Source organism: Coregonus clupeaformis, chromosome 11 (assembly GCF_020615455.1).
Source record: "Coregonus clupeaformis isolate EN_2021a chromosome 11, ASM2061545v1, whole genome shotgun sequence".
Lineage (NCBI taxonomy): Eukaryota > Metazoa > Chordata > Actinopteri > Salmoniformes > Salmonidae > Coregonus > Coregonus clupeaformis.
In genome coordinates, this window is record NC_059202.1 from 29,972,793 (window position 1) to 29,996,075 (window position 23,283).

The window sequence follows — 23,283 nt, forward strand, 5'->3', positions numbered from 1 at the left end:
AATCTTGTCCCTGACATCCTTGGAGAGCTCTTTAGTCTTGGCCATGGTGGAGAGTTCGGAATCTGATTGATTGATTGCTTCTGTGGACAGGTGTCTTTTTTTATACAGGTAACAAGCTGAGATTAGGAGCACTCCCTTTAAAAGTGTGCTCCTAATCTCAGCTCGTTACCTCTATAAAAGATACCTGGGAGCCAGAAATAGTTCTGATTGAGAGGGGGTCAAATACTTATTTCCCTCATTAAAATGCAAATCAATTTATAACATTTTTGACATGCGTTTTTCTGGTTATGTTTTTGTTGTTATTCTGTCTCTCACTGTTCAAATAAACCTACCATTAAAATTATAGACTGTTCATTTCCTTGTCAGTGGGCAAACGTACAAAATCAGCAGGGGATCAAATACTTTTTTCCCTCACTGTAGAGACAGTGTGAGAATTTGAACAGGTCTTCCTAGCTAAAAGATGTTTAAAAAAATGTAACCATGTATGTGTGTCACAGTAAACATTTAGCTATCTGCCATTACAAGCCCATGTGCTGTATGCCCTCAGTCCTAGACTAGTCAAATCACCGCTGTGGTAGTACTCATCACAGTAATATACACTGCTCAAAAAAATAAAGGGAACACTTAAACAACACATCCTAGATCTGAATGAATGAAATAATCGTATTAAATACTTTTTTCTTTACATAGTTGAATGTGCTGACAACAAAATAACACAAAAATTATCAATGGAAATCAAATTTATCAACCCATGGAGGTCTGGATTTGGAGTCACCCTCAAAATTAAAGTGGAAAACCACACTACAGGCTGATCCAACTTTGATGTAATGTCCTTAAAACAAGTCAAAATGAGGCTCAGTAGTGTGTGTGGCCTCCACGTGCCTGTATGACCTCCCTACAACGCCTGGGCATGCTCCTGATGAGGTGGCGGATGGTCTCCTGAGGGATCTCCTCCCAGACCTGGACTAAAGCATCCGCCAACTCCTGGACAGTCTGTGGTGCAACGTGGCGTTGGTGGATGGAGCGAGACATGATGTCCCAGATGTGCTCAATTGGATTCAGGTCTGGGGAACGGGCGGGCCAGTCCATAGCAACAATGCCTTCCTCTTGCAGGAACTGCTGACACACTCCAGCCACATGAGGTCTAGCATTGTCTTGCATTAGGAGGAACCCAGGGCCAACCGCACCAGCATATGGTCTCACAAGGGGTCTGAGGATCTCATCTCGGTACCTAATGGCAGTTAGGCTACCTCTGGCGAGCACATGGAGGGCGTAAGCACAACCCCCACCTGTGGACGTCGGGCCCTCATACCACCCTCATGGAGTCTGTTTCTGACTGTTTGAGCAGACACATGCACATTTGCAGGGCTCTGGCAGTGCTCCACCTGCTCCTCCTTGCACAAAGGCGGAGGTAGCGGTCCTGCTGCTGGGTTGTTGCCCTCCTACGGCCTCCTCCACGTCTCCTGATGTACTGGCCTGTCTCCTGGTAGCGCCTCCATGCTCTGGACACTACGCTGACAGACACAGCAAACCTTCTTGCGACAGCTCGCATTGATGTGCCATCCTGGATGAGCTGCACTACCTGAGCCACTTGTGTGGGTTGTAGACTCCGTCTCATGCTACCACTAGAGTGAAAGCACCGCCAGCATTCAAAAGTGACCAAAACATCAGCCAGGAAGCATAGGAACTGAGAAGTGGTCTGTGGTCACCACCTGCAGAACCACTTCTTTATTGGGGGTGTCTTGCTAATTGCCTATAATTTCCACCTGTTGTCTATTCCATTTGCACAACAGCATGTGCAATTTATTGTCAATCAGTGTTGCTTCCTAAGTGGACAGTTTGATTTCACAGAAGTGTGATTGACTTGGAGTCACATTGTGTTGTTTAAGTGTTCCCTTTTATTTTTTTGAGCAGTGTATTTCTCTCTCAGGAGATTTCTCTTGAGCCTTTCCTCTGACAAGGAGTGCAGTGTCCTTTTGAAGGGCTACAGAGAGAGACAAGGTACACGTGTGGCTGACGCCAGCTGTCTAAGAGTCCTCACTCACTGCAGCCCCAGTGCCTGTTCTTACCTGTTCATTGTGGATGACAACCAGCTTGACAATCATGATGTTGATGAGGTTTCCTACACTAGGGTCCCTGTAGACCGCAGCAACCTGTAACAAGATGAACACACAGACAAGAAATGCAAACCTACACTTTGGTTGGAACCGGTTCAAGGAAACAGAACCGAAATCTAGAAAATAACACAATTATTTGAGGAACAGAATCAGAACCGGAAACGAAAGTGATCTATACTGTTCCGGAACAGAACCGTTATTTTAAAAGCATGGGAACTGGTTAATAACGTTATTTTACGTTCCGGGTATTTCTTTCCAGTACCACAAAAATCACAACAAAGTGCTTATACAAAGCCCTCACTTTGTCACTCAGAAACTTTTTCCAGCGTCTGCCTGTCAGCTGGAAATCTTTGCCAGTGTGTGTGTAGGCTACCTGCCTCTCCCCCTTACTGTTACTGTAGCCTACTGATGACGTTACAAGCGTAATTCAGAAATTAGGGAGAGAGATGTTTAATTAGAGAAGAATGGATTCACTTTTACAATGCTAGTTAAGGATACTATAGTTATCACATTGGATTTATTAACTACAAAAAGGTAAGATGTGTTTTTAATTCTAGCGCTGCTCTGCACACACAAGCTTGTTAGCTAACTAGCTAACTAACGTTTGCTCTGGTCCAACGTTAACCAACTCTCGGAAATTCAAAGACATTCAAAGTTCCTCCATAGAAGCCGCTCCTCCATAGGTATAATTATGTGGGCCTAATTCAGATAATGCATGTCATAACAAGATGCCCAGCACTTCAAGCCAAACTTCCTCCCCCCTCTCTCGCTCTAGCCCCACCCGCAACATTTCAATCGCATCTCATGCCCTACACAGGCCTGCCCATAATGACTGGCAGCACAGTGTGTGTGTTTGTCTTTCATTATGATTAAACCATGCTGTTACGGCAAAATACAATTTGCTCTTTATTACCATAGCAAGCTGCTCTATCCGCACTGATTGGTGAAGAGGTTTAAAAAGGTACAGAAAGGAGCGATATAAAGCAGTATTTTGGGGGGTTCGAACCGGTTCAGAACTTCATTTTGCTGGTCGGAACAGTGGAACAGAACAAAAAATATAATTATTTCGATCCCAACCCCTGCTACTAATGGTACAAAAACAGACAGTAGGTACATTTGAACGAATGCAAATACAAGTAATACTTTGAATGAGAGTAGGTCTAGAGACCACGTTCCGAAGGCTTGACTAAAATAACATAAAAAGTTGAAGAAAGGAAGGAAGGAATGCATATCGTTATTCCTTCAGGGTAAGTTTAATCAACAGTGTATTACACACAATTACAATTCCTCTAAGGACCCTCTGGTGGTGGGGGAGGGGGGGCTTGGCTTGTGTGTATCCCACCACTCCTTGGACAAAACCGTTTTTTTTGTGTCTTTCTTTTGGTTCAGCCCTGTCAGTGTGGGTCACTATTCTCCTGGGGCTATCCTAACAGAGCTCTGACAGGAACTCATTAGCCCTCTATAAACATTTAGCTGGTCAGAGCATGGGGGGGCTGCGTGAAGCAGATTCCTCCTCTGGTAAACAGACAGACAGGCAGGCAGACAGGCGGGCAGGCAGGCTGGCAGGCAGGCAGGCTGGCAGGCAGCAGGCAAGCAGACAGACAGTGTGCTGTAGCCTAAACTACCGCATCACCCTGGTAAATAGATGGACAGACAATCAAGGCTCTGATACACTGGAGGAATGTGTCTGTGGTCAGTGTAAACACTATGACATCATATCAGAGGGCAAGCAGCCCACCCATTAGCCCCCTGCTCCACTAACAGGCACAACGTGCTGTCACCATGACGATGACGGATCAGTCTTGGCTGATTTCCTTATTCTTGTTTGAAATACAGGGTCTGGTTTCTGTTGGTTTGGCCGGAGCTTGGTAGGTCTTTTAGATTGAGAGGCCCTGACAGGTTTTTCTTCGACAGCTGTGTACACGTGTGTGTGTATGTGTGAAAATGAGTGTGTGTACCGTCAAAAGGTCCTTCCTATTGTCTTTAAAGGGCTAAAGCAGAGGCCCATATGTTTCCAAATAGGTACAGTATTTTACAGTGTTGTAGTTTGGTTGAGGTAACACCAGCATATGGTAACATTAACCAAACTAAAAGCCAATAAGATCACAAAGACCTGAGTCAGCCCAGTGAACCCCCTTATGAGTCACATCTCTGACTTTGCAGGACAGCTTGCTATCAGGGTAACATTGGGAATAGAAAACTGGCTATCAGCATTTCTGTCTTGCATTTTTAGGGATCCAACAGCTAAACAAAAATCCCAGTTGCATCGTTTGGCAGGATTCATCAGGTCAAGGCTTACAGGGTGTTGTGTCACCTACAATAATCACTGTTGTGTCTCCCAATTTGTTGAATAGATATTCTATTACACTGCAATGGTCTGTTTGGGTTTTGCCCATTTTTAGTTTTCACCCATGTAGATAGATGTTTTCCCATGAACTATTTTTCACACAAAGGAGATGCATCCTGAAAATAGGGTACAGTAGAAAGTCAACCAAACTACCAACCAGATACCAATATTATTAACCACTTTAACTTATATTGAAGTGAACGACTTTGTATCACGGAAAAGTCAAACTTCCTGAAACCATAGTAAGTTACACCACAGAACAAATCTAGATTCAACAATGTATTTTTCTTTATACTTTTTTAAAAACAATATTTTACTTACTACTGACATGATTGTTAGGATGTAGTGCTCGAGGTTGCGTCCGTGGTGGTGCACCATCTTGACGTCAGCAGTCAGCATCAGTTCCACATAGCGGGGGTATGAGAGGAACCTCTTCTGCCTGGACGAGGCTCTGTGATTGGGGTCTGAGGAGTTGGAGGTGGTGGAGTGGTGGTCTATGTGGTGTTCTGTCGTGTGGCCTATCTCGTAGCCTGTGTGGTGGATGCCCATTCTGTCTCTGAGGGAATCCAGCTCTTCTACCATACTCCTGATGTTCTGAAGATTGACAACTGGCCTTTCCGATCCTTCCCCTGTCAGGAAATAGAACGTCATTTAACAGAGTAGCATAATCAGGTTAAAGGTAATATGGTAATAAGAACGGACTTAGACTTGAGTGTAAATAGTAGAACAATCCATTATTGTAGAAGACAAGAAACCCTCATTCCAGACATCCACCTTTTTATGTTCCATCTACAGGCATTTCCTACCACAGTATGGAACGGCTAAAGCTAAAGAGAAAGGCCTCAGCTTAGCCACATTCCAAAGACCTAACCCCCACATACTGGACTTTCAAGACAACCTTCCATAAATTACTGTGTCATTCCAAGGTTCTGAAGAACAGTTGTAACAATGACACAGGGTCAGTAACAGAGGTTTTAGGTTAAGAGTCTGAAGGTCAGACAAGCTGCACTCCTGTGCCTCAAATTCAACTTATACAAACACAGAAAACCATCTAATAAGGCTATTATTAACGACACACTATTCCCACTGCTGCCTCTTCATTCACCAGCGGCTTGCCACAGTGTGTACTCCACATTGGAACATGAATTTAAACCACTTCATTTCAACCACCGCCCGTATATCACAGCAAATTAAAGGGTCACTGTGGGAGGACAAGTTGAACAGAACAGTACAGCTGAAATGCAACAGATACTAGATTCAGACTTTCAGGCGAACACAGTTATATTCAGGCCAAAGGAGAAAGCACTTAACAACCTTAAAAGGTAAAAAGGGTACGGAAAGTAGCAATATTCTCTGGCTACATGTAGGCCATTGGCATCACTTCCAATCCTTCCCTCTGTTAGATGGACCTCAGATGAACTGCACGTGTAGCACAGCAGAGCTCAGTCAGTGAGAGATGAGAGATGGATTCCTTTACCGTTATGACAGGGATGGGAAAAGAAAGAGGATAAGAGGAACTGAAGGGAAAGAAAGAAAGAGAGAGAGAGAGAGAGAGAGACAGAGAGAGAGCGAGAGAGACACAGAGAGAAAGAGGGAGAGAGAAAGACAGACAGACAGACAGAACGAGAGACAGACAGAGAAAGAGAGGGAGAGAGAGAGAGAGAAATACAGAGAGTGTGAGAGCGAGAGGGGGGGGGGAAGAGAGAGAGGAAGATGGGAATGCACGCCAACTTGTGGAGGTGAAGGAAGGGAGAGGGCTTAACTACGTGTGTTTATGTTGTCTGTGCACAGGGTAGTTTCCTTCCTGGGACACTATGCTGTTGAAGCACAACAGCACCAGGGAAGAGGAGCCAGGGTCAGGGCTATTGGACTGGGGTGGGGGGCTTCCACTTTCCGCTCAGGCAAGCTCCTGTCAGCCCATAAGAGCTGCAGAGGGTCTTACACACTCCAACCCCACCCTACCCAACTCTTGGAACAACGGACGTTATCCATCTCTGTCAATGAGAACGTCATACTACGAAAGAGAATACTACTACATTATCAAAAAGCATTCAAAAACAGAGAGAGAAAAGAGAGCATGCCTGACATGCTGCAATGTGTTGGTCCAAGATCAACAATGTATCTGGATGGATTAGGTTTGGCTATGGTGAAAAGTACACCATGCATCAGGCTGTCCGGATCTGCGCTGATGTATAGCCACATGTGCTGAGATGTACGACTCTTAACAGAAAGAGGGCTTGTAATATTTCTGCTGCCTCACAGCTGAGGAAAGACAGATCTCTATGGTCGTACAAACCGTCCTATCAGTAGCTGGTGCTGGGAAGAGAGAGGAAGACTGTAGAAGACTGTGATCCATGCAGCTGCCAGAATTACCAGTTAACCGTCAATACTAAATTGCTATCATGCTGTTTTCCTGCACTGAGGTTACTGAGACTGCATCCAAATAAAGTGTACTTTTGTAAAGTGTCTGCAAGGCAGCCATGGCCATAGACAATATACTGCACAACACACATCATTTCCTATCAACTTACTTTAGTTTCCCGATGAGGGGGTTACTTCATGTACTCTCTTTACCTCTGGGTAACCCTGTCATAGTGAGTGTCCCTTTGTAGTCTGAGCCCCCAGCAGCTCTCTATAAAACCAACAAGACAGAAAGAGGACGTAGAGAAGGTTTAAAAGGGAGAGAAAAAGAAAAGGAAAACTCCATTCATTCAAGTGATGCCCCCGGCGCGGCGGGCACACGAGATGGAGGGTGACAGCCTGGCACAACGGCACACAGCTCCTGCCGCCGTGAGGCCCCGCCCTGTGCCAGCGCCAGGCTCCCGCATTAGCACCAAGCCCATCAGCCGGTGCCCATTGCCCATCCCCACAGCAGCTGAGGTTGCTGGGCCGTGGCGAAGGCTCCTTTTTCCAGGAATTAGAGCGAAAGAGAGCTCCAGAACGCCAACAGACAGATTTCTCACTGCAGTGCAGTGCAGAGCAGAGCGGACAATCCCACATTGAGGAAAAGAAGAAAGGGTAGACTAGAGGTTCTGATGTTTCTATGTAGTGAAGTCTGAGTGAGAAGTGAATAGTGTGGAAGTGGAGTACAGTAAGTTGAGGAGGAGGAGGAAATATGGCCTTTAAAGCTACTCACATCCTTTCCGAAATCGTCTTACGGTCAAATCCCCCCCTCTCACTGGCCGATGAGCTGCTACTTACACCGTGAGAAGAATAGTTTGGGCTGACCCTGGCTCGACTCACTCACAGGACTGAAAGACATTTCTGACAGACCCAAACATAGGGGAATTTATCTCTCAATGAAAAAAGTATAAAATAGATATTTATCAAACATTTATTAAACCACTTCTACCAGATGTTTATAAAACTTAATCAAGCACTACTGTAGTAACTCATACTAGCAATACAGCCCAACACATAACATATTTCTGCAACGCGTGCCATCTATAAAGACAGTGTTTTTGTTGGCACAAGAGTACACATAGCTGCGAAATCAAAAGCATTTTCTGGTACAATGCCTATACAGAGCAGTAAACGGTGGGGGTTATAATCACAATAACGTTTCATGACTTAAAGGTTCACTATGCAGAAATAACTCCACCATTTCCTGGTTGCTAAAATTCTACTAGTTCGCCTAATTTCAGTTTATGTGACAAAACAAGCAAGTATAGTGTAAAGAATCATTGTAATAATAATAATAATAATATGCCATTTAGCAGACGCTTTTATCCAAAGCGACTTACAGTCATGTGTGCATACATTTTTACGTATGGGTGGTCCCGGGATCGAACCCACTACCCTGGCGTTACAAGCACCATGCTCTACCAATTGAGCTACAGAGGACCACATATTGTACCATCTAAAGCACTGTGAAATATATTTTCCATTATCAAAAATATTGTCTTTTCAGCTGTTTGAAGCTGTGGACAAAACCGAAAGTAAAAAAAAAAAAACGTACGAATGGGAAGCATAGAAATAGTGCACATAGAACAGCTCTACCGCTTCTTAGACTTGCTTTCAATGAGAATGACAGATCTATAACTAAAATTTCTATGTGAATTAGGTTGAGTCGCCCAAAAAGTTACATGTTGCAGCTTCAATAACTACAGTGAAATGTAAACAATGTTTATGTATTCTTCTAATAAGACGTTTATTACCCACTCACACAAACACAATCGCAGACAGGGCGTTTGAGAACAATAACCACAAAACAATTACGGTACCCATATATATATATATATATATATAATAAATATATATATATATATATATATATACACACACAGTGAGGAGAACAAGTATTTGATACACTGCCGATTTTGCAGGTTTTCCTACTTACAAAGCATGTAGAGGGCTGTAATTTTTATCATAGGTACACTTCAACTGTGAGAGATGGAATCTAAAACAAAAATCCAGAAAATCACATTGTATAATTTTTAAGTAATTAATTTGCATTTTATTGCATGACAAAAGTATTTGATACATCAGAGAAGCAGAACTTAATATTTGGTACAGAAACCTTTCTTTGCAATTACAGAGATCATACGTTTCCTGTAGGTCTTGACCAGGTTTGCACACACTGCAGCAGGGATTTTGGACCACTCCTCCATACAGACCTTCTCCAGATCCTTCAGGTTTCGGGGCTGTCGCTGGGCAATACGGACTTTCAGCTCCCTCCAAAGTTTTTCTATTGGGTTCAGGTCTGGAGACTGGCTAGGCCACTCCAGGACCTTGAGATGCTTCTTACGGAGCCACTCCTTAGTTGCCCTGGCTGTGTGTTTCGGGGTCGTTGTCATGCTGGAAGACCCAGCCACGACCCATCTTCAATGCTCTTACTGAGGGAAGGAGGTTGTTGGCCAAGATCTCGCGATACATGGCCCCATCCATCCTCCCCTCAATATGGTGCAGTCGTCCTGTCCCCTTTGCAGAAAAGCATCCCCAAAGAATGATGTTTCCACCTCCATGCTTCACGGTTGGGATGGTGTTCTTGGGGTTGTACTCATCCTTCTTCTTCCTCCAAACACGGCGAGTGGAGTTTAGACCAAAAAGCTCTATTTTTGTCTCATCAGACCACACGACCTTCTCCCATTCCTCCTCTGGATCATCCAGATGGTCATTGGCAAATTTCAGACGGGCCTGGACATGCGCTGGCATAAGCAGGGGGACCTTGCATGCACTGCAGGATTTTAATCCATGACGACGTAGTGTTTTACTAATGGTTTTCTTTGAGACTGTGGTCCCAGCTCTCTTCAGGTCATTGACCAGGTCCTGCCGTGTAGTTCTGGGCTGATCCCTCACCTTCCTCATGATCATTGATGCCCCACGAGGTGAGATCTTGCATGGAGCCCCAGACCGAGGGTGATTGACCGTCATCTTGAACTTCTTCCATTTTCTAATAATTGCGCCAACAGTTGTTGCCTTCTCACCAAGCTGCTTGCCTATTGTCCTGTAGCCCATCCCAGCCTTGTGCAGATCTACAATTGTATCCCTGATGTCCTTACACAGCTCTCTGGTCTTGGCCATTGTGGAGAGGTTGGAGTCTGTTTGATTGCGTGTGTGGACAGGTGTCTTTTATACAGGTAACGAGTTCAAACAGGTGCAGTTAATACAGGTAATGAGTGGAGAACAGGAGGGCTTCTTAAAGAAAAACTAACAGGTCTGTGAGAGCCGGAATTCTTACTGGTTGGTAGGTGATCAAATATTATGTCATGCAATAAAATGCAAATTAATTACTTAAAAATAATACAATGTGATTTTCTGGATTTTTGTTTTAGATTCCGTCTCTCACAGTTGAAGTGTACCTATGATAAAAAATTACAGACCTCTACATGCTTTGTAAGTAGGAAAACCTGCAAAATCGGCAGTGTACTTGTTCTCCCCACTGTGTGTATGTATATATATATATATATATATATATATATATATATATATACAGTGAGGGAAAAAAGTATTTGATCCCCTGCTGATTTTGTACGTTTGCCCACTGACAAAGACATGATCAGTCTATAATTTTAATGGTAGGTTTATTTGAACAGTGAGAGACAGAATACCAACAAAAAAATCCAGAAAAACGCATGTCAAAAATGTAATAAATTGATTTGCATTTTAATGAGGGAAATAAGTATTTGACCCCTCTGCAAAACATGACTTAGTACTTGGTGGCAAAACCCTTGTTGGCAATCACAGAGGTCAGACGTTTCTTGTAGTTGGCCACCAGGTTTGCACACATCTCAGGAGGGATTTTATCCCACTCCTCTTTGCAGATCTTCTCCAAGTTATTAAGGTTTCGAGGCTGATGTTTGGCAACTCGAACCTTCAGCTCCCTCCACAGATTTTCTATGGGATTAAGGTCTGGAGACTGGCTAGGCCACCCCAGGACCTTAATGTGCTTCTTCTTGAGCCACTCCTTTGTTGCCTTGGCCGTGTGTTTTGGGTCATTGTCATGCTGGAATAACCATCCACGACTCATTTTCAATGCCCTGGCTGAGGGAAGGAGGTTCTCACCCAAGATTTGACTGTACATTGCCCCGTCCATCGTCCCTTTGATGCGGTGAAGTTTTCCTGTCCCCTTAGCAGAAAAACACCCCCAAAGCATAATGTTTCCACCTCCATGTTTGACGGTGGGGATGGTGTTCTTGGGGTCATAGGCAGCATTCCTCCTCCTCCAAACACGGTGAGTTGAGTTGATGCCAAAGAGCTCGATTTTGGTCTCATCTGACCACAACACTTTCATCCAGTTCTCCTCTGAATCATTCAGATGTTCATTGGCAAACTTCAGACGGGCCTGTATATGTGCTTTCTTGAGCAGGGGGACCTTGCGGGCACTGCAGGATTTCAGTCCTTCACGGCGTAGTGTGTTACCAATTGTTTTCTTGGTGACTATGGTCCCAGCTGCCTTGAGATCATTGACAAAATCCTCCCGTGTAGTTCTGGGCTGATTCCTCACCGTTCTCATGATCATTGCAACTCCACGAGGTGAAATCTTGCATGGAGCCCCAGGCCGAGGGAGATTGACAGTTCTTTTGTGTTTCTTCCATTTGCGAATAATCGCACCAACTGTTGTCACCTTCTCACCAAACTGCTTGGCGATGGTCTTGTAGCCCATTCCAGCCTTGTGTAGGTCTACAATCTTGTTCCTGACATCCTTGGAGAGCTCTTTGGTCTTGGCCATGGTGGAGAGTTTGGAATCTGATTGATTGATTGCTTCTGTGGACAGGTGTCTTTTATATAGGTATCAAACTGAGATTAGGAGCACTCCCTTTAAGAGTGTGCTCCTAATCTCAGCTTCTACCTGTATAAAAGACACCTGGGAAGCCAGAAATCTTTCTGATTGAGAGGGAGTCAAATACTTATTTCCCTCATTAAAATGCAAATCAATTTATAACATTTTTGACATGCGTTTTTCTGGATTTTTTCGTTGTTATTCTGTCTCTCACTGTTCAAATAAACCTACCATTAAAATTATAGACTGATCATTTCTTTGTCAGTGGGCAAACGTACAAAATCAGCAGGGGATCAAATACTTTTTTCCCTCACTATATATATATATATATATATATATATATATATATATATATATATATATTATTTTTTTTTTTCGTTTTTTGTTTACAATCCAAGAAACATTAAAGCAATAGTACATCACTTCAATGATTGATACCAACGTGCTTAATTTTTTATATATATTTTTTACAACAAATGTTTGTTGACATCATTCAAGCATGATGTCAACAAACATGACGTTGTCCTCCTCTTCAGCTGGAATAAAGTCCATTTATTTAATACTCTGATGCACTATGACCTATTTTCACTCTCGTTCAGAAGTATCAATGCCAAAAGCCCAACAATAGGGAACACTGATTTCATTGTTGAGCTAATTAACATTCTTTTACAATAACCCACTGGGAGAGAAAGAGCTCTGTCACTTGGGTGCCAATTACGGAGACAGTGTTGTCCGCAGCATTGTGTAGCTGTAGTGTACCTTACAGCAAGCATAGATCATGCCTGGGTCAATCAAGGGTCACGTTGTTATGGTCGTTTAACAGACAGTACAACATCCTCTAGACCCACACAGACCTACAATTAAGAGTAATTCTGTGGCTGCTGGCTAGACAGAGAAAAGAGGGAACTAATTGTTGCTGTAGAACGAAAGCTTTTAAACATGGCTGCATGACTCTTGACCATTATAAAGAACGATAGCAGCTGTCACACACACAGTCTGCCCACAGTGGTGTCAGTGTTACTGTCCAGATCCATGTTAAAAGCTGTAGGGTGGCCAAGGGGTTAAGGGTTAGAGTTCAGGAACCAGACTTTCTCAACAGGGAATCCCATCCCTCTGCTCTGGAGTTCAACAACAATGATGCAACAGCTAGGTTGTCCTTCAATGTAACCATCTCTACCTCACGCGATAAGACCAGTGAAAGCTGCCAGATTCCTTGTTTCTCTCGTGTTGAGGAGAGAGAGAAGAGATGATGGTCGGTTCATGTCTGTCTGCTTTGTTCTTTGGGGAGAGTGAGTGCCCCTCTGAGATGTACAGTAAAGATGGGCTGCAGAAAACCAAACTGTCATAAAACCACGACACTGAATCAATTACCCCAAAGCACTTGGCATGTACTTTCCTTTCAGCTTTTAATGAGGACATGAGTGGTCTTAAAATGATGGGAATTACATTGTCCCCCTGTGTCTGAACTGTAAAACTTTTGACTGTTACATTTTTAATTTTTTTGTCATTTAGCAGACGCTCTTATCCAGAGCGACTTCACAGTTAGTGAGTGCATGCATTTTCATACTGGCCCCCCGTGGGAAACGAACCCACAACCCTGCCATTGCAAGCGCCATGCTCTACCAACTGAGCTATATAAGGAAATCAGTCAATTGAAATAAATAAATTAGGCCCTAATCTATGGATTTCACATGACTGGGAATACAGATATGCATCTGTTGGTCACAGATACCTTTAAAAAAAGTTTGGGCCGTGAATCAGAAAACCAGTCAGTATCTGGTGTGACCACCATTTGCCTCATGCAGCGCAACACATCTTCTTCACATAGAGTTGATCAGGCTGTTAATGTGGCCTGTGGAATGTTGTCCCATTCCTCTTCAACAGCTGTGCGAAGTTGCTGGATATTGGCGGGAACTGGAACACGCTGTCGAACACGTCGATCCAGAGCATCCCAAACATGCTCAATGGGTGACATGTCTGGTGAGTATGCAGGCCATGGAAGAACTGGGACATTTTCAGCTTCCAGGAATTGTGTACAGATTCTTGCGACATGGGGCTGTGCATTATCATGCTGAAACATGAGGTGATGGTGGCGGATGAATGGCACGACAATGGGCCTCAGGATCTTGTCACGATATCTCTGTGCATTCAAATTTCTATCGATAAAATGCAATTGTGTTCGTTGTCCATAGCTTACGCCTGCCCATACCATAACCCCACCGCCACCATGGGGCACTCTGTTCACAATGTTGACATTAGCAAACCGCTCGCCCACACAACGCCATCCGCACTGTCTGCCATCTGCCTGGTACAGTTGAAACCGGGATTCATCTGTGAAGAGCACACTTCTCCAGCATGCCAGTGGCCATTGAAGGTGAGCATTTTCCCACTGACGTCGGCTACGACTCCGAACTGCAGTCAGGTCAAGACCCTGGTGAGGAAGACAAGCATGCCGATGAGCTTCCCTGAGATGGTTTCTGACAGTTTGTGCAGAAATTCTTCGGTTGTGCAAACCCACAGTTTCATCAGCTGTCCGGGTGACTGGTCTCAGACGATCCCGCAAGTGAAGAAGCCGGATGTGGAGGTCCTGGGCTGGCGTGGTTACATGTGGTCTGCGGTTGTGAGGCCGGTTGGACGTACTGCCAAATTCTCTCAAACGTAATTGGAGGTGGCTTATGGTAGAGAAATGAACAATCAATTCTCTGGCAACAGCTCTAGTGGACATTCCTGCAGTCAGCATGCCAATTGCACGCTCCCTCAAAACTTGAGACATCTGTGGCATTGTGTTGTTTGACAAAACTGCACATTTTACAGTGGCCATTTATTGTGCCCAGCACAAGGTGCACCTGTGTAATGATCATGCTGTTTAATCAGTTTCTTGATATGCCACACCTGTCAGGACGGATTAGTCCCGTGTACCTCAGTTGGTAGAGCATGGCGTTTGCAACGGCAGGGTTGTGGGTTCGTTTCCCACGGGAGACCAGTATGAGAAAAAAAAAAGAAAAAAAGATTGGAAGAAAATGTATGCACTCACTAACTGTAAGTCACTCTGGATAAAGTGTCTGCTAAATGACTAAAATGTAATTATCTTGGCAAAGGAGAAATACTCACTAACAGGGATGTAAACACATTTACGCAGACATTTTTTGCGAAATAAGCTTTCTGTGCATATGGAAAATTTCTGTGATCTTTTATTTCAGCTCATGAAACATGGGACCAACACTTTACATGTTGCATTTATATTTTTGTTCAGTATACTGTAGATGACAGCAGCAACATCTTGGATTCCACTCTCCATCTACAGTATATTCCATTGGTCTCAATTCCCCAAGATCAAATAACCTCCATAGACGTTCCATACATAAGAGTAACATAATCATTTCAACCACTTGTTTTGGTGCCTATAAGTATTCAGATGGACAGAGGAGCTCCAGGCGATGACACTGCACATCTCTGGCCTGCAACTGTCTTCCCATCAGGGTCAGTGGTGTCCCAGCCTGCCCATGGCCACAATGTGGGGACCATGTCCCTCACCTGTCAGCACCATACATCTGACTGATAACACTATAACAGAACATTGCTGCCCATCTGTTCAGACAGAATACCCAAGCAGACAGACAGACAGACAGACAGACAGACAGTAGAACTCTGCAGAAAATAGCTGTTGGAATTTGTCACTGGAACTCTGAGACAGAGACAACACACTGGGTTGGGTTCACTGGGGCTGTCCTGTCGCTATGGCCACATGACAACCATTAGACTGCTGTCTGTCTGTCTATCTTTCTATATCTGTCTGTCTAGTGTGTATAGCTGATCCAACACCCAGACAATCTGTTATCGTCCAGTCAGTCAGATGACCATGTGGAAGAATGATTAGCTGCTTATGTCACTCTCTCCATAAAGAACACCAGAGCAATGAGGGCTCTATTATTGCTGAAGTGCAGAACTGGAGTTCATACTATCTATAAGTTACTTACATTTGGTTCACAATAACTATTGCCTAGGTCGGAGAAGCATCATAGTACTTCATACCTCAATCGGTTATAGACAGAGGCACAATGTTCACCAAACGTATCATTAAATATGTCTGATTTTATTATTCCCCGAGTGCCCCAGTTACAACACAGTCCAACTTCTCCTGTAGATTTATAGTTGGAGTTGAGTTTGAAAACTCTGACGTGGATTGAGGGGCTGCTACAGATAGAGACACAGGTGTAGAGGGAGGAGGAAGGCAGAGCGAGAGCCTGAGAAACGTCCGGGGCCAGTGCCAGGGTTTAGAGCGAGACCGGCACATGCAGCACCGACCAGGCTAGGCATACAGATGAAGACAGAAACTTGCTCCTCTCCTATCCTCTTCTCGCTCAGCGATTCCAACTCCTCAGAGAGCCGTCTCTTTCACAGCAACAGAGACAACAAACACTCAGTCAAAAAGATAAGCCTAACAGAGTTCACACACACACAGTCTGTGCATACACGCACACTTCGCACGCACACGACATGAACAAAGCAAAACATTTTACACACTCACTCCTCCAGATACACATTTCAGGATGAGTAACAATAGCGGCTCCATGGTGTGTTGGGGGCCTAAGCCCTATGGAGCCAGATTACACCCCAAAGCCCCCATACCTCTGCGAGCCAGACCCTAAAGGTGAGAGAGGTCATTTGACCGATAACCATCCATCCATCGCACCATGCCTACCTCTACTGAGCCCATTCCCAACACGGCATGAGAGACAAAAACAACTTCAACTCAGTGTAAACAGTTGAAATGGAGGGCCGAACACCTCTAGGGAAGAGCCCATGGTCAGATCCCATCCAATGAGTGACTCCAAACAAAAGGTGACACAAGCGCGAGGTCCCACACAACACACAACAAGCGCTTCCATTCACATACATGAAAGCGCTAAAGAACAGGGAGCGATTCAAGTCAGCTAGTTCAATACCAGATCGCACGGGGGACGGCATGAGAGAGCATTTTCCATGTAAATGAACCCTTTGTCAAAAAAAGCTGAGACTTGCATTTGGACCCACGTCATTTTTACACTGTGGGCCGGGCAATGGGTGATTCCCATTAAAATATTTGTGTTTAGAGGTCAGGGGCAAAGGGACATGCAGCGATGCTTTGTACCTGGGAGGGATAGCCACAGGCCCACAGCCAACCAACTCTGTATTCTCCAGCAGAAACAACTCGGTCCTTCTCCATAATCACACTAATTGTTCCATTCACCGCATCCCAGTCCTAGTACCAGGGACCAGTCATGCCTGCAATATAGTAAGCACATCATGAGAGAGAAACATACAACTACAACCTCTTATTACCTTCAAAGCTCTCATACATGTCAGCCCTGCAGAGACCTAGTGAGCAGAGTGAGAATAGTCTTCCCCTATCCTGGGCCACCCCCATCCTTCTGACTATCTCCATCTCAGGACGACCGACACAGAGATTCACATGCAAGCTTTAGCCCACAGGCAGACAGACAGATAACCCCCAGAATGTTGCATTAAGGGGCCGACGCAGTCACAGTGTTGTTGTGATTTCAGTCTGACAAGCTCCTTTGGAGAACCTTTAAAACCCATGCTGGCATAATGAGGAACATTCGCCTTTTAAACTTAAGAACACTCGCCTCTTAATCGCCCACTCAACAGCTCCCAACTTCACAGTTATCAAAAACAGTGGCAAAACCACCCAAGATGGCTTAGTGTGCATATAGACCTGTAGTCCTAGACATGGCTGCTCGGTGCCTAGTGAACAGTAGTAGGGAAGAACATCTAGGTCATGTTAGTGTCAAGGAAAGTTATGTATCTGAACTTGAATTTACTAAAATATTGAGTTTGAGAACTATTTTGTTGTAAATCAAATGGAAAGCATGAGTCATGGAATACTGTAGTGCTCTAACAACAATGCATGAACACACACAGCAAGGAAAACAGCCAATGACAACTTTATTACTGTGTATTGACTGAGGATGAAACAACAGAAACCCTATCTTCCCTAAGAGGTTGCACTTTAAAATACCTTATTATCATAGTAGCATTTTCAACACTCCCCTGTTGGTGACGGCATATGAGAGGAAAAACTCTTAGATTTCTGTTGAAAGACCAAAGACGACTGCAGAATGGTGGACACAAGGAGCTCTTCAACTTCATCTTTGTTCACGTTATCTCAGTGTAAACATACTGTTCTGCTTCTACAGTATCAACACATTTTACCAAGGTGAGCAGATGTAGGACTTCACCAACTATGGAAACCAATATGACTACACCAACTATGGAAACCAATAGGACTACACCAACTATAGAAACCAACAGGACTACACCAACTATGGAAACCAACAGGACTACACCAACTATAGAAACCAACAGGACTACACCAACTATGGAAACCAACAGGACTACACCAACTATGGAAACCAATATGACTACACCAACTATGGAAACCAAACTGACTTCACTAACTATGGAAACCAACAGGACTACACCAACTATGGAAACCAACAGGACTACACCAACTATGGAAACCAACAGGACTACACCAACTATGGAAACCAACAGGACTACACCAACTATAGAAACCAACAGGACTACACCAACTATGGAAACCAACAGGACTACACCAACTATAGAAACCAACAGGACTACACCAACTATGGAAACCAACAGGACTACACCAACTATGGAAACCAACAGGACTACACCAACTATGGAAACCAACAGGACTACACCAACTATGGAAACCAACAGGACTACACCAACTATGGAAACCAACAGGACTATACCAACTATGGAAACCAGCAGGACTATACCAACTATGGAAACAAGCAGGACTACACCAACTATGGAAACCAACAGGACTACACCAACTATGGAAACCAACAGGACTCCACCAACTATGGAAATTCTTAAACAACTGAAAGTAAACACATGCAGTATACCATGATAGGCCTATAGTCTTCTTCTATAGCATTCCTGAACTAGCGTGTCTGGCATTTCCATGTGTGTTCTGTTCTGACCAACTGGGATAGTTGGCAGGTTTTGAGCCTCCTTGCAACTCCCCAACCCCCCAAAGCCTCAAAACCCTTCAGCCCCCTCAGCAATCAAACTCTGACTAGCAACTTTTATTTAAGACAAGCCTCCCCTTTCACAGATACATAAAGTGTGGAGAGAGAGGACCATGAGATCATTGACCCTCACAAAGAGTGCTTTTATGCCTCCTCAGAAAGAGGAATAGAGGGATAGCAAGAAAGGAATCTGCCCTCTGCCAGCAACAGGTTCTCTTTTCTTTCACTACTGTACAGGTGCGGACTAAGACCAGAAATCGGCCCTTTCATTTCTAACACACGGGTCAATTTTTTACCTTGAGGCCCTCTGCTTGAGGCCCCCACAAGTTGATTCTTAGTTTTGTAGCACAATATCTTAATCACATATATCTGCTTGTGCATTCAAGAGGAGCTGTACCTACATCATATTGTATACCCAGAGATATTCCCACCTACAGCTGCACTCTGCCTGGTGGTCCTGACTGTGTTGCTCAATGCAATTTGCTCTTAGCAATTAGGCTGCAGTAAAGAGCTGCATGTTTATGCAGCCTGTGATGAGAGAGAGAGAGAGAGAGAGAGAGAGAGAGAGAGAGGTAGCTAGGCCCCTTAGTTCCAGTGAAGGGAAATCGTAACGCTACAGCATACAATGACATACAGAAATGGTTTGTCAAGATCGGTGTGGAAGAACTTGACTGGCTTGCACAGAGCCCTGACCTCAACCCCATCGAACACCTTTGGGATGAATTGGAACGCCGACTGCGAGCCAGGCCTAATCGTCCAACATCAGTGCCCGACCTCACTAATGCTCTTGTGGCTGAATGGAAGTAAGTCCCGCAGCAATGTGCCCAAGATTTTGGAATGAGATGTTCGACAAGCAGGTGTCCACATACTTTTGGTCATGTAGTGTATATACTGTATTCTAGTCATGGCTCATCCTACAGTATATACAGTGGGGAAAATAAGTATTTAGTCAGCCACCAATTGTGCAAGTTCTCCCACTTAAAAAGATGAGAGAGGCCTGTAATTTTCATCATAGGTAGACGTCAACTATGACAGACAAAATGAGGGAAAAAAATCCAGAAAATCACATTGTAGGATTTGTAATGAATTTATTTGCAAATTATGGTGGAAAATAAGTATTTGGTCACCTACAAACAAGCAAGATTTCTGGCTCTCACAGACCTGTAACTTATTCTTTAAGAGGCTCCTCTGTCCTCCACTCGTTACCTGTATTAATGGCACCTGTTTGAACTTGTTATCAGTATAAAAGACACCTGTCCACAACCTCAAACAGTCACACTCCAAACTCCACTATGGCCAAGACCAAAGAGCTGTCAAAGGACACCAGAAACAAAATTGTAGACCTGCACCAGGCTGGGAAGACTGAATCTGCAATAGGTAAGCAGCTTGGTTTGAAGAAATCAACTGTGGGAGCAATTATTAGGAAATGGAAGACATACAAGACCACTGATAATCTCCCTTGATCTGGGGCTCCACGCAAGATCTCACCCTGTGGGGTCAAAATGATCACAAGAACGCTGAGCAAAAATCCCAGAACCACACGGGGGGACCTAGTGAATGACCTGCAGAGAGCTGGGACCAAAGTAACAAAGCCTACCATCAGTAACACACTACGCCGCCAGGGACTCAAATCCTGCAGTGCCAGACGTGTCCCCCTGCTTAAGCCAGTACATGTCCAGGCCCGTCTGAAGTTTGCTAGAGTGCATTTGGATGATCCAGAAGAGGATTGGGAGAATGTCATATGGTCAGATGAAACCAAAATATAACTTTTTGGTAAAAACTCAACTCGTCGTGTTTGGAGGACAAAGAATGCTGAGTTGCATCCAAAGAACACCATACCTACTGTGAAGCATGGGGGTGGAAACATCATGCTTTGGGGCTGTTTTTTCTGCAAAGGGACCAGGACGACTGATCCCTGTAAAGGAAAGAATGAATGGGGCCATGTATCGTGAGATTTTGAGTGAAAACCTCCTTCCATCAGCAAGGGCATTGAAGATGAAACGTGGCTGGGTCTTTCAGCATGACAATGATCCCAAACACACCGCCCGGGCAACGAAGGAGTGGCTTCGTAAGAAGCATTTCAAGGTCCTGGAGTGGCCTAGCCAGTCTCCAGATCTCAACCCCATAGAAAATCTTTGGAGGGAGTTGAAAGTCTGTGTTGCCCAGCGACAGCCCCAAAACATCACTGCTCTAGAGGAGATCTGCATGGACGAATGGGCCAAAATAACAGCAACAGTGTGTGAAAACCTTGTGAAGACTTACAGAAAACGTTTGACCTGTGTCATTGCCAACAAAGGGTATATAACAAAGTATTGAGAAACTTTTGTTATTGACCAAATACTTATTTTCCACCATAATTTGCAAATAAATTCATAAAAAATCCTACAATGTGATTTTCTGGATATTTTTTCCTCATTTTGTCTGTCATAGTTGACGTGTACCTATGATGAAAGTTACAGGCCTCTCTCATCTTTTTAAGTGGGAGAACTTGCACAATTGGTGGCTGACTAAATACTTTTTTTCCCCACTGTAGCTACTGCTGTACACACCTTTTCTATTCATATACTGTCCATACTGTATATACACACCATTTATATATATACACTTATATTCTGGACACTGACATTGCTCGTTCTGATATTTCTGATATTTTTTTACCTTTTGGATTATGTGTATTGTTATTGTATTACTAGATATTACTGTGCTGTCTAAGCTAGAAACATAAGCATTTTGCTGCACCTGCGATATCTGCAAACCTGTGTACGCGACCAATAAACTTGATTTGATTTGATGCCTTTGTTGTGCTTTGAGAGCAGCCAACCAACACAGTGTTTACTCCTGACCTGATAGTAGCAGTCAGTGTGTGCACTGCACTGTACACATTCCCATAAAAAGAAATTAGGCCTACTAACAGCCAGCCAGGCAGGCAGGCCTACTGTGGCCTTCAAAGAGAGGCATTTATCAGTGCATCTGGAGAGGAGCCTATCAGATAAGGGTGTGGAACCACAGCCCAGGACACCTCACAGTTCTCCTGTCCTAACCCGGCCCTGTGTCGTCTCTCTCCTTTAATCCTGCCTCATTGTGTGTCTGCTCTGCTGCAGGTGTCTTCTCTTTCTCTATATATCTATGTATATAACAAGACCCCATTGATTTATTAAAAGGTGAGGAGGAAGAATGTGTTTGCTTGGGCACTTTGAATAGAAAAACCTACTGTATCTAATCTGTGAGGTTAGAAAGATATTAAAGGGAGACTGGGTGGATGGACCCACAACTTGTGTGAGCTGCTACACCTTCATGTTAGGCCTTTCACCCACTTTCTGACAGTGTCTACACAGAGAGAGAGCATATTTCAAAGTCCTCCAGTGCCTGGCTGAGAGTGAGACCCTCCAGATTGTTGCCCCTCTGTGTTTGCCACACAGACTGATGGAGTGAAAGGCAAGCATATTAAGGAGGTTTTGGCCCCTCAGGTCACTCCAACTACTTTAAACCCAGCCACAGACAATGGCCACAACCAGCAGACAATACCCGGGTTCAGACAACAAACAAATCAAGTGTCCTGCACATAAAATATTTATTGCATCAGCCAACAAAGGCCGCCCACAAAGCTCCCCGTGAGCCATCTTTTAAGGGCCTGTGTCAGGGTGAGCTCTGCTGGGTCACTTTGCTTTTTGTTGGCCTCTCCACTATCTAAAGGCTGCAGCTATAAACATTCTAATGAAATGGAGAACATTCAAAAGCAGCTTATAAAATGCAGTGCTCTCCAGTTTCTTTATTTATCTCCGACAGTGCAGCAAACTAAAAAGTAATTATTTATTCCTCTGTTCCTCCGCAGACTTGGGTGTGAACGCTCCAGAAAGGAGAGTGAAAACCTTTGGAGCGGATGGCTGGCTGGAACACATTTTAGCTGAATTAAATAAAGGATTTCAATGACACTCTTAATCAAGACTCAAATCTTCTCGCTAAACCCGCAGCCAAGAATCATGACTAAGTATAATTTGCAGTTAGCGCAGCTATTACGGCTTTGGCACAGAGAGAATTACAAAACAGAGGGGTAAGTGTGAGGGGAACCCCAGTAACAATCAGACTGTGATTAGTATAGCATAGTATAGTATAGCATAGTATAGTGTAGTGTAGTATAGTGTATTGCAGTGTAGGGAAGTATAGTATCGTATAGCATAATGCAGGCAAGACTAAATACATGTTGTTCTCTAGTTCTCACAAGAATGTTTCAGATGGACTACATATTTATTCATTGGATGGTTCTCCCATTCGTCGGGTCCCCACCTACAAATATCTGGGCATTTGGATTGACAAAGACGATGTTTAAAGTTAAAAAGCAAAGATTTAAAGTGGGCTTAATTTTTAGAAATAGATCTTGCCTCTCCCTAAACAGCAGGAAGCAGATTGTACAGTCACCTTTCCTGCCAGTTCTTGACTACGGTGACACCATTTACCAGAATACAGCAGCCACTACACTTAAACCTTTGGATGCTGTCTACCATAGCGCCCTTTACTTTATCACAGGTGACAGTTTTA

General features: G+C 44.0%; 1 protein-coding gene across 1 annotated transcript in view; it reads right to left on the reverse strand.

Annotated features, from left to right (window-relative positions):
* The window catches only part of LOC121577132 (A disintegrin and metalloproteinase with thrombospondin motifs 20-like), a 142,054-nt gene that overhangs the window by 98,581 nt on the left and 20,190 nt on the right, over positions 1-23,283 (reverse strand). Inside the window, exons 4-5 of the mRNA XM_041890920.1 lie at positions 4,786-5,093; positions 2,070-2,153 (exon numbers count right to left, since the gene is read on the reverse strand). Coding sequence (XP_041746854.1) covers positions 2,070-2,153; positions 4,786-5,093 — 392 coding nt within the window. The remainder of the gene's footprint in view (positions 1-2,069; positions 2,154-4,785; positions 5,094-23,283) is intronic.